Raw genomic sequence first — 12,427 nt, forward strand, 5'->3', positions numbered from 1 at the left:
TTCCGAGTTGAGGCCATCTCTCTTCTCCACTGCAAAATTCCGTGTTAGTGGTGCCTTTGTCTATTGCAATGGTCCACCTCCCCTAGAACAAAATCTTTCTTAGGGTGCTTTAACAAGTCTCACCGATTTTTTTCTTTTTTAACAAAGGAAGGGAAAACACTGCTCAGGTTTAGGTGCTGAAAGAGTGGAGAGTAACTTCCCCGTTTTCACTGAAGCTTGTGATGGATAAGGACAGTTTAGGTGTCTCATCTCTTAAGGGGTTTGAAGAAGTCCTATGGTGAATCCTTTTATAAAGCAAAGGATGGGTTTCAGTACACTAATTTTGAAAACTCAGGTTACCGCCTCCGGATCAGGTTTGCTTGAAATAAACCCAGTTATTCCTCTGCCATACAGTAGGGGGCACCCTTTAATTAATTTTTAAAAATGTTCTACAAGCGGTTACAGAGTCAATGTGATCAACAGCATGAGACAAGAAAAGGCAAAAGTAAAATTAAAAAATAAAAAAAGACTAAAGTTTTAAAATTCCACGAAGCTCCGAAAAGAATGAAAGGGGTGGCAGAAACCAAATTAATTTGTCTTCGCGAATTGTTGCTGAAAGGCAGCAGCGTCTTGGTGGTCTCCTGACCTGCCCACATTTATTAGCCCCAAATGCATATTTCAGTTTCATTTGTTGCACATAATTATTTTTAGCTGAGGTTGTGTCCTTTTCACTTCCACATTTCTCCATTTCATAAGTGTGTTCTTGCCGCATTGCGGAGCCTAAGGGAGTTTGGGTATCAGTTTACACGGAGCCTTCAGTAAATAATCCGTCAGAGATCCACGCCTTCGCCGTTCCCCGCTCCCTCTCCGCAGAGAAACCCTCCGGCACCTTCTTTCCTGCCGAGGTGCGGCCCGAGCTCCCGCGCGCACGTCTGCCCAGTTTCCTCTGCTAACTTGCTTTCTGCCCATGAAGAGCCATGCTTCGAGTGATTGTGGAATCTGCCAGCAATATCCCTAAAACGAAATTTGGGAAACCGGATCCCATTGTTTCTGTTATTTTTAAGGGTAAGGAAAAGTTTTCTTCTTCTTCTCAAGTCCTCTTTTGGAATTTTAAGTTACTTGGGTCACATTCTTTCAAAGTTTGAGCTTAGGCGATTTACAAAGCAAACTCCGACATTAGTTGAAATTGGTTACCAGTGCAAGTCAGAGGAGAAGACAGATTTCAGTGGAAGGCTTTTAAAATTTTCCCAGGGTTTTGAGAATCATAAAAGGACCTGGTATTTTAAGTCTAGTAAATCTGATTTCTATAAGCCCGTGAAGGAGGAAATGTATTTGTTGACCCCCAAATTTCATTGGTCAATGAATGTTGGTTCAGAGTAAGAGTTTTAGGGGTCTTAACACACATTTTTATTGTGTCTGCCTGCGACAAATGGGTAAAGGAGCAAACAGCACAATTAAATTGTCCGAGCTACCATTATTCTTAAACAGCCCACTGCTGCTTTTATTGTCACTGGGCTTCTGGGAGATGAGGTAAAGTTATTATTTCAGATTAGTTTGTTTTCACGGTATTTTGTGCCTCTTTATAATTGTTCTTCATCTCTCCAATGTTGACAATTTTTTTGTTTTTTTTGTATGTTTTGTAGCTTTTAAATTGCTCTTAGGGGAAAGAGCTCGGAACAAAACCAGTCTGTAGTTTGGGCCTCTAGTTTGCTCTATCTGAATGACCTTGGTCAAGTGACCTTATTTCTCTGGATGTCAGGTTCTCCTTTTCTGCAAAATGGGTGAGGAGGGATCATCTTTACAAGGCCTGTAGTATTAGAAGGTTGTTTTCTATGCCATTTAATTGTGGAGAGGGCCAGGAGTGGTTGGGGTGATGGCACGCTCCCAGGCTTTGTAAGTGATTCCAGTTTAGGCTGGAGAGAATGTGTCTACATCAGAGTGTAGGAGCCTTCTCATTTTCTTTTGGTTCAAGGTCATTGGTAAGATTGCCAGCTCACATCTAGGCAGGAGGGATGAGTGGGAGGGACGGGCAGAGACAGCAGAGCCCTGACGGGCACATGGTTCCTGACCACACCTTGGCACATTTCTCTCTTCCTCCTGGAGCTGACTACTTCTCCCTTCCCGTTTCTGGTTTATCTGCTTTTTTCTCTTTTCTTTTGTCTGTTTTACCCCCCTGTTTCTCTTCTCAAAACATCTCTGCATGAGGATGAGCAAGAAAATTAAAGAAATGAAACCCAAAGCTACCAAATGACTTTAAAAAAAAAAAGATTTGAAGGGAAAAAGTCTTCTTCAAGGACAATGTGGTTTGAGAATCAGTGCTCACTTACATGTATTAATTACGTTTTTATTTTCCTTGAGGCAATTGCATAATGGGGACAGAACATGAAAAGTGTGTATCCTTCACCATTGATATGTAAAGACCATAGAAATATATTGGGTTCAACCTGGTGATGTCATTACCCAAGGTGCTTCCTGGTATAGAGTCAGGACGGAGAATGTGGAGAGTAAAATGTAAAAAGGCCCTAAAGGAGATCAAGGTGGTACCAAAGAAAGCCCCTGTATTTACTAAAATGTGTAAATTTTTGCCATTTGAGTACACAAGACAGCAAGGTCAGGGCAATAAGCAATTCTTTGCAAACTCTGAGATGATGATAAGACTGCCCGAGTGCTTGCTAGGCACGTTAACGGCGATGCCTGTAGGGACGCTGTGAGACGCTGTTAGACTGTAGCTGCACTGCTGTCGGGAATGTGCTGCCCTGCCAATCAACTGGTTAGAGTGGACCTTGGTTTTTTATGTCCAAACCCCTTCTGAGGCTGACTACCAAATTTCTCAGAATTTGGTGTGAACCAGGAGGATCTAGGGGTTACTGGGGTCCCTGTTGTACAGACGTCCTTGATATCTAGCAGAGCAGGAGGAGACCGCAAAAACCACGCAGCCCGTCTGATGTTTCCCATCCTCGGCACGCACCACGTTCTGTCGGGGCAGCGCCCAACGCTAAGGCCCGAGAGCCTGCGGGCCAGAGACGCCTTCTCCGAGTTCCCCACAAACAGCCAGACTGAGAAGCTGCAATTAGCTGCGATTAGATTAGTCGGAGCTCTGAGACCTCTCTCAACTCTAGACACTGAGTGATTCCTCCAAACATGACAGGTTTTTAAAAAAACTTTTTAAAATAATATAATATTTAAAACATTCTTTTAAGAAAAAGGTAATGCCTGTAAAAACAAAACAAACTAGGAATCCAAAAGAGATTATACAACAGAAAAGTGAAAATTCTCATCACACCCCTCCTATTCTTTCTCTCTTTCCACTCTTCCTACCTAGTGATAGCCACCCTAAACAGTTTGATATGAATTCTTCCTTACTTTCTGCTGTAGACATGTAAGTCCAGCTACTCCGTTAGCAACAGTGCTGTGCTGCAGGAACTTAGAGTGCATATCTTGTGAATTTGTATGTTTCTACAGGACAGATTCCCTGGTCTTTGTGTATTTTGTGGGGCTTTTTCCCCTCCCTTTTGTCTTTTCCTTTAAAAATGGTTTTTCTGGATATTGCCATGGATTTTCATTTTCCCTTTGGCTCATCTCTTGCTTCTGTGTCAAATCTTTTGAAAAGATGGGTTGAAAGGAAATTATCTTGCCTCCTTTTATATTGCTGTGCTTTTATATAGTTGTGCAACATTGTGTTCATGTGAAACATGACTCCTAGGAAACATTAATCGTTGCAACTTTAGCAGTATTCTCATTCTGTCCTTAGAATATTGTCCACTCCATCAGCCAGCATTTTCTCTCACTTTCAGTCGTGTGCAGATCTTTGCCTTATGGAATGGCCACTGCAGTTGTCCAGATAGTCTGTCCAGATAGTCACCAAATACTTGTCATGTTATTACATATTTTTCCAGATACCTGTTACTGCATTTGGAATGAAGTCCTTGATATTTCTAAGATCTCACTCCAATAGCTTGTCTTTGTAGTCTTGATCTCTCTGAGAATCCTTTTTTTCTTCTACTTCTGAAAAATGGGGCTATAATAGCTTATTTGAAAGGAAGTAGATCTGTGGAGATTCCCAAAAGCTGTGATTTATGCAATAGAGAATATCCTGCTTTTAGCAAAAAGTACTTGGCTACTTGAAAATTTACAGTTCAGTTAAAAAAAATCTTTAAAATAAGTGCAAAGCTATGAGATTCCATTTAAGAATGGTGAAACACGTGAGAGATCTAATAGGGCTCATTCACTGTCATCTGTGTAGACACCTAGTGAAGGGCTCACATGATGACTTGGTTTACCCAAAGTACACCACAGGACTAGTCAAGAAGATTCCCACTGGTCAGCTAACAATCATGCAATGTGGGTATTACCATGGAACCACTGTTTTATATTTATAAAACACTCAGGAAGGCAAAAGTGTTTAAGCTACCGAGTCATTCCTGTCACTTCCGGAGTATGGGGCTTGGAGACTCACCACCTAAGGAAAGTGGCCCCACCCTGTCGAAGCATGGGTACTCTCAAAGGCACTCTTCCCATAGGCACATTTTACAGGCTGTTATCTACAAAGCCACATTTGCCTTTTAAACATAAGTTAAGGTGGCTTGTTTTCCTTCCTGTCCTCCCTCAAGGTATGCGCAGGTGCTGGTATTTCTCTGGTTTGGATTTACTGCTGAGTTGCTCCATTCTCATCCAGTCCCTCAGAGGATTTTTATATCCTCTGCAACATCTAGCACATCACTGATGTTGAATACATAGTTTAAATGTTGACCATGAGGCAAGAGCTGGCAGGAGATTTGAGACATCTTACTGTGATGAAGTCACTGATTCTAGGTTCCCAAAGGGACCCTTAAAAGTCTGCCAGTCTCCCTTCTCTCAGAAAGAATTATACTGAATGTTCTCTCAGGTGCTTTGTGGATGAGGCTTGGCATCTCACACCTTCCTGAACACTGAGCATAACAAATTCCCAGCACCTGCTACCCAGAGACAAATTGGTGCCCTAGTTCTTTTTACATTCTTGGTTCTGGCAAGGAAATTGTGAAGCTGCCAGTGTTAACAATTCAAAATGAAATGCCCAGTGGTCTAATAATACACAATGAGTGTGCCATGAAGGCAAAAGTCACCTTCCCTGCTGTGTTTTTTCTAATAACACCTCTTTTGTTGAGTAGAGGTGTGATTCGAGTGGGTCTGAACAGTTTTCACTTAAGACAGCTGCTTGGAAATCTGGCACCTTGAGTCTCATCACCTAACTTGGCATTAGTCATGTGTCCAGGATGCAAAGGCCCCAGGTTTTAGGGCCACAGAGACCTTACTGAGAATCCCAATTCTTACTCCTTACTTCCTATTTGCTCACGAGCAAATCAATTAAAATCTTCAGCTTCAGTGTTCTTAATAACACCTCCTACTTTGCAGGGTTGTTTGAGGGTTAAATGAATTGCACATGGGAATGCCTAAATTTCCTTCCCAGTTTGATGACATTTACTTCTATTTTTGATGATACCCTGCAATGTACCAGACAGTATGTCAGTAATTAAGTCTAGGAAAATATACATAGTATGGTTTGGTCTTCTAGGCCTAGGAAATCAACTAGTTAGGATGTAAGAATGAGATACTAACCAGAGTAAACATACAAAATTACAAGGCAAGAGCAGATAGAAGAGTGAAACGCGTTGTGGGCAAGGTGTCACTTGGTTTGGTCTTAAATAATGAGAAGACATTCCAGGCTTTGGAACAACACAGAAAGCCCAGGGAGCCGTGGGTCTGTGTGGTGAGGTTCACAGAGGAATAATCTGGCATGACTAGGGAATGCACTTTCTCATAAACCAGCTGGGAAGGATAGATTAGTTTTAGTCAGGGAGACTAATTAGAGGGTTTACTGGTTGAGGCAGATGCTTTCCAGATCACTGGGAGGTCATTTCAGGGCTAGAATGAGAAGGAAGATACTAGTAAGAGTCTAAGGAAGCAGCCCAACTGAATTAAATTAACAGGAAGGCCTCACTGGGCAGGTTAATTGGGCTATACTTCCTCACACTTTCCTGAAAGTGTGAAATGGGATGTCAGACCACCTAACTCCCAGCCTGAGTGGTCACCCTGTGGGTGAGTATAGCCTGGTGGGGTAGCTCTGCAAGAAGCCAGCTTGAGGGCATTAGCTACCCAAGACAGGGCAGGGAGGCCACTAGGAGACAGAAGAAGGGCATAGAAATAGAAAGTGATATGAAAGACAAATGTTGCTGTTTTTTCGAAGGTCAAATGGGAAGCATTTCTTTAACGAGGCTCAACTGTGGTCTCATTCACATAAGGTCCTTCTCTCCCTTCCCAGTTGTCCCACCTGAAGGGTAAGGTGTCATGGGCAAGAATTGTTGAATTACAAGGAACACAGACCCCCAGAATGTGTATCTCTTTTGCATCATTGTAATGTTGAAAAATTATAAGTTGAATCATCATAAGTCAGGGACCCCCTGGAATTGTACCGCAGCTGCTCATTTCCTCACCTTTTATGCTGCACTCCTTCTGCTGCTGCGGCACACGTGGAACCCCAGGCGGCACACGTGGAACCCTGGGGGACATCTGAGGGGTGGCAGCCTGGGCCTAGATGGATAAATGGGACACATATTTGGCTGTGGTGCACAAGCAGCTTGCAGAGCCCATGTCTGATTCATCTGTGAGAGCACATCGTAGCTTCTACACAATGCACGTAGTAGGTTCTTTGTTTTTTTAGTTATTGTAAAATAAACATAGCACGAAACTTACCTTTAACCACTTTTAAGTGTACAGTTCAGTGGTGTTAACTACATTTACATTGTTGTGCTACCATCACCTCCTTCCTTCTCTAGAACATTTTTATCTTCCCAAACAGGAACTCTTTATCCACTAAATAATCATTCCCATCTCCTCTCCCCCAGCCCCTGGCAACTACCTTCTACCCTCTGGCTCTATGAATCTGACTACTCCAGGTACCTCATGTAATTGACTTATTTCATTTAGTGTGATGTCCTCAAGGTTCATCTGTGTTGCAGCTTGTGTCAGACGTTTCTTCCTTTTTAAGGCTGAGTGATATGCATGGTATGTATATACCATGTTTTGTGCATCCAGTCATCCACCAATGGTCACTGGGTTACTTCACATTTTGGTATTGTGGATAATGTTGCTATGAACATGAGTGTAAAAATACTGTTTGAGTCCATGCTTTCAATTCGTTGGGGTATATACCCAGAAAGGGAATCACTGGATCAAGTGGTAATTTTATGTTTAGTTGTTTGAGATACCACCACACCACTTGTCCTAGTTGCGGCACTATTTTAATAACACTCCCCCCAGCAGTGCACAAGGGTTCTGATTTCTCCCATCCTCACCAACACTTGTTATTTGCAGGTTCTTCTATATATTTTCTTATGCTAGTCATCCTAATGGGTGTAGACATAGCAGATCTTTAGCAACTCTCTGTTGACTTGGCTTTTCAGCTCACACTTACCTCATTAACTCAGAGCTAGGATAACTACACGGTAGTCTGCAGCCTCCGTGGTCAGCAGCAGGGTAGCCTGGTAGGGCCTTCACAGAAGCCTAAGAGAGCCTGATGGCCTCTGGCCCTGTGCTGTCAGTGTGGCCGGGGTCATGCTGAGAACAATAGCAGAGATGAAGGCAAGTGGGAAATAGCCTTGGTCCCCTGCAGTGCCAGGTCTTCCTGCTGGTTGGGGCTCCCCTGGGAGTACTGGAGCCAGGGGTCACCATGCTCCTCCCAGCAGTACATCCTGTAGCCCTAGATAGGGTCTCCTTGTACCTGTCTCTTTTAACATCTTATACTCCTTCATGGCCCTTGTGAGAACATACAGTTATATATTTGCTGGTTTTTTAAATTTCCGTTTGCCTCCATCAGACAGTAAGCCTCATGAAGGCAGGAACTCTGCCTCTTTCCCTGGCACGTAGCTCGGTGCCTGGCACATAACAGATGACCAGTAAGTAGTTATTGATTCTGGCTCCTCCCTTCATTCAGGTCAGGACCTCAGAGACCAGACAGACTGGATGGGACCAAATGGGACCAGATTCCTCTGCCCTCAAACTATAAAAGTGATGTTGAATATTTAGGACTTGAGAGTTTTCACAGGCTGGTTAGGATCCAGTAAGCTGCATCTCAGAGGAAGCTAGAAGGCAGGGAGCCTCAGCCAGCTCTGGCCTTAACATTAAGGCTTTGGTCTTATTAATGGCAAGAACTTTGTCTGAATCTCAGTTTTCTCAGCTGTGAAATGGGTACGAGACCTGCCTCTGAAGGTTGTAGAAGGCACATGAGATAATGTATTTACCACCCCTCACCTCTTGAAGTCAGGCCTTCTTTTGCATGCTGCAAAGTGAAAAATTTGTGGGCTAGGTTAGGGACTAAAGAAATAAGAAGTTTCAAATCAAATGAGGACAGTTGATACTGAAACTTTATGCTCTCTTTTTGCAAGGTTAAGCAACAAATCTAGAAAAGAAGTCTAGATTGGGTTTACATTTTGTCAAAACAGTGAGTCAGTTTGGTGAAAGTAAGATGGACTGTTTTACTAATTTTTTTTACTTTATTCAGCAATCATTGGTTTATGTGCCTACTGCGTGCTTGGTTATTTAGAGCAGAACTATCTAATAAAACGTTCTATGATGCTAGAGATGTTGAAGGTCTGCCTTGCCTATTACGGTAGCCACTAGCCACATGTGGATACTGATCACTGAAATGTGGTCAGTGTGACCTGAGGAATTGAATTTTTAAGATTATTTAACTTTGATTAGTTAAAATGTACATAACCACATGTGACTAATGACCAGATGGGGCAGCACAGATAGTGGTTGCTCTCACTCACTATTACCCAGCATCTCCAAACCTCAGTTGTCTCATCTGCAAAATGGAGAAGATACAGTCCCTGCCTCAGAGCATAGTTGTGAAGATTAGCATGAGCACAATGAAAGCACACAGAAAGTGCTTGAAGTGTTGGCTGCTGCTTAGGGCTTCTGGAGATTGTGGCATGGACGGAGAGCCTGAATACCAGCCACTGCCTATACCACCGCCACCATCTATTGAATTCTTACACTATATGCCCACACATGTGTGTATTAATCTTATTTCATCCTCATGCACTTTTAGAAAGTAAGTATTGTTATCATCTTCATTTTACCCATGGGGAAAGTGAGTCAGGAGCAGGTCAGGACTCAACTCAGGGCTGAGAGCGTGTGTATTCCCTCAGGTCCTTATGGATGAAGAGATAATACACAACTCCTGCCGAAAACAACCAAGTCAAATTATGAATGCTTCCTCCCCACTCTGAACTGACTGAGTTGCTCAGCGTGTTGGAACTAGTCTGAAAGAGGACATGTACCAAGAACAAAAGAACTTAAAAAAAAAAATAAAGAAACCTAGCCCTCCACGGTGAGTTTCCACAGATAATGGAGGCCTTTATGACATGCTGTGTGTGACTAAGAAGCTCAGAGCTGACATAGTTTAGCAGTGAATCAGTTCCTCTGCTAATCAAGTTGGAACCATTTTATTATGCAGACTAAAACTCTAATGTATGACATGTAAAGTATTAAAAACCTAATGTTGGAATGGCAGGATGAATCTCCACTTCACCTCACCCTGGTTCTCTGGTTTATTACCTTTAGCATCTTCACATCCCAATAGCACACTTCCAAAAATAAAAATAAAAATCCCTTCCCTTATCTCTCTTTCATTCCTAAAAAATAAACTCTCTTTTTGCTTACCTCTCTTCACTGTCAGAATTCACTGCCTGGACGGTCCCTGTCTCCCTCCTTCCTCTCTTGCACTGCTCCTTCCTACTGCTTCTCTAACAGGAATTCATTACTGATCATGAGTGCACTCTGCCAGGCTGTGTGCTCAGCACTGCTGGTCAGATGCGGGCCAAGCCAGACTCTGCCCCTGCCAGCATGCGGTATGTGTAAATCCAGTGGGAGTTCTGTGAATTCAGAGTTCAGTGAGTTTAAACTCCTGGAAAAATGGTATTATATTGATGATGAGAGCTTACTCACTGTTAAACACTGCACTGAGTCACATATATTTATTCACTTAATTTTCACCAAAAAATGAATTCCCTCATTTTACAGCTGTAGAGACCTGTAAAGTCTTGGGGAGGGTGCATGGCCATGTTCAAGGTCCCACCTGAGGTTCGGGCGGGCACGGAGCTGGGACACACCCCCACTGCTGAGGCTGTAACACCCCTGTGCCATGAGGCTGGGTCTTGGCCGAGTCTACATCCGGCCCACCCTGGGGTAATGTGCATGGGCTCAGATCCCTACAGTTGACATCCAGGCTCTATCTCCTACCTGCTGTATTTTCTTGGTAGGAAATTCAGGTCTGGGGCATTTGGTTAGAGTAATGCCAGGACCGGGGCAGTGGTGCCTTTGGGCCAGACCCCACTGGGGCTCCAGTGCCCTGCAGGTGGTCCCGGGGGCTCTGAGTGCATTACGATGACTTGAGTGTGTCATGGCTTGAGGAAGGGGCCTCTCCCGGGCGCTTTTGGTGTAGAAAGCCCTTCCCTGGGCTTAATCACAGTCATTCTTCACAGCAACCCTAGCAGGTATTCAGGGTGCATATTGTTTATACTCATTTTTCAGATGCGGAAATGAGAGGCCAAGAACCAGCCAATGTTGAGCAGCCAGGAGGAGGCCAGGAAAGATTAGAACCCTGATCCTGAGAATCTCAGTCCCATGCACTTCCTCACTGCTGTGTGGGTATCTGGCTTTCTTTGTGTCTGGCATCTCTTGCTTAAGTCTGCCTTCCTTCTGCATCCCACTAACGAGCGGCAATCCACCAACACTCCTGATTCCCAGCTCTGCCTCAGACCTGGAGCAACTGACCAGCCTAGCTCATGAAAGAGCCCAGGGGTCAAAGCCATCTGCAGTGTAGGGATGAAGGCTGAGGACAGTGGTTTAAAACTGCTGGGAATGGCAAAAATACCATATAAAGAGATTATTAATGACTGGACCCGAGGATCTGAGGCTGAGCATAATTCAGCTAGAAGTTTGTTACCTTGGAAGGATACGATCAAATTATCAAGATTTTGCCCCAGTGCATTGTTCTTTTTCTGTGACTTTTTTTCTGATACTATTTCTTGAAGTCAAGAGAAGGCAGAGGAACTGGATCCTCTCTCTGTTGTCTGATGGAGGTAGTTTATGATTCTTTTTCTGATCCATTACTTAGATGTGTCCCCTGTGCCCTAGACATTCTCAGGCTTTCTTGTTTGATCCTCAGTGTAACCATGCAAGGTGACCTTTTTCATCCTCTCAACAGGATACTCAGGCCTTAAGAGGCCCTTTTGAAGCTCTAGGAACTTCATCTTCTCAAACTGGGTTCAAAGTGAATTTGCTGAATACCAGCCTTCATTCATTTGCTAGCAAATTATGTCACAGAAACATACCAGTCTTAGGCAGAAGAGGTTAAGAGGCTTAGGAGCCAGAACACCTGCATTCAAATTCTGGCTTTGTTTCTTAATAGCAGGTGACCCTAGACAGCTACTTAAATTGATTGTGCTTCAAAGTAAGGATGATAATAGTAATAGGTAACATATACAAAGGCCTTGAAAAGTGCCTGACATATTTTACACCCTGTATAAAGTAACTATTACTCCTGGGCATTAGGTACCAATATTTGTTAACAAAGAAATCTAGACTGGGAGTGGCCCAAAGTCACGGGGTCCGTGGTGGTGGTGAAGAGCACAGGTTTGCAAACAAGGCAGACATGGAGCTGCATCTCAGCTCTGCCACGTACTGGCTCTGGGATCTCGGACAAGTCTGTTGAACCTCAGTTTCCTCACCTGTAAAGCGGGGATACTAATACCTACCTCATAAGGATTAGACGTGAATGTGTTTATAGTGCCTGGCAAAGGGTGAAGGCTCATGTGCAAAATGAATGGGTGAACCAGACGCACATGGGTCAATTCCCATGGAGGCAGCCAATCCAGGTGCCTGGCTGACCTGGGCTACTACCTTGGCCTGCAGCTGGGTGGTTGGCGGAGCTGAGGTGTGACCACTCCCCTGGGTCAGCTTGTAGGGGTCGTTCAGATCGAATGGGCTTCATCACAGTTCCCTTGAAGGATATGGTTTTGATTCAAGAGCTTGTATGCCTGAAAAGGCATCTCAAGAGGCCAGAGGGTGCTAGGTGTGGAGAACAGAGCAGTAACCTGCCTGCCTTTTGTGTGGGCGTTCCTGTTTATCAGCCTTATCAGTGACTGTTTCAGAAAGTTACAGACAGCCTCGCTTTGTATCTCAGCTGTCACTTGGCCAAAATACCTTTCCCCTAGAACTCGTTTGACAACATCTCCTGGAGCAGTAGGGCAGCCAGGGCTGGAAAGCAAAAAGCCAGATATTCTTTCGCCAGGCCCACCTGGATGGGGCCATATGTCTCCATGCTCCCCCCAGGTCCCTCTAAGTCCTGAGGGCCGATGAGTCTCCTTCTGGCCCTTCCCAGAGCCTTCTCTGTCCCCTGGTTACT

At 44.0% G+C, this 12,427-nt stretch overlaps 1 protein-coding gene and 1 long non-coding RNA gene across 4 annotated transcripts in view; one reads left to right on the plus strand and one right to left on the minus strand.

Annotated features, from left to right (window-relative positions):
• LOC140850379 (uncharacterized) overlaps nucleotides 1-9,757 on the minus strand; it is a 30,865-nt gene extending 21,108 nt beyond the window's left edge. The window contains exons 1-2 of the long non-coding RNA XR_012133125.1: nucleotides 9,682-9,757; nucleotides 6,450-6,546 (exon numbers count right to left, since the gene is read on the minus strand). This is a non-coding gene — a long non-coding RNA (uncharacterized lncRNA). The remainder of the gene's footprint in view (nucleotides 1-6,449; nucleotides 6,547-9,681) is intronic.
• MYOF (myoferlin) overlaps nucleotides 746-12,427 on the plus strand; it is a 158,575-nt gene continuing 146,893 nt past the window's right edge. For 2 of the 3 annotated variants that reach the window (XM_073240687.1, XM_073240688.1), the window contains exon 1: nucleotides 748-1,044. In XM_073240687.1, coding sequence (XP_073096788.1) covers nucleotides 957-1,044 — 88 coding nt within the window. In that variant the 5' untranslated portion in view covers nucleotides 748-956. Of the gene's footprint in view, nucleotides 1,045-12,427 lie in introns of all 3 variants that reach the window. The other variant, XR_012133124.1, reaches the window with a different exon arrangement.

This window comes from Manis javanica, chromosome 7 (genome assembly GCF_040802235.1).
Source record: "Manis javanica isolate MJ-LG chromosome 7, MJ_LKY, whole genome shotgun sequence".
In the NCBI taxonomy this organism is placed as follows: Eukaryota; Metazoa; Chordata; class Mammalia; order Pholidota; family Manidae; genus Manis; species Manis javanica.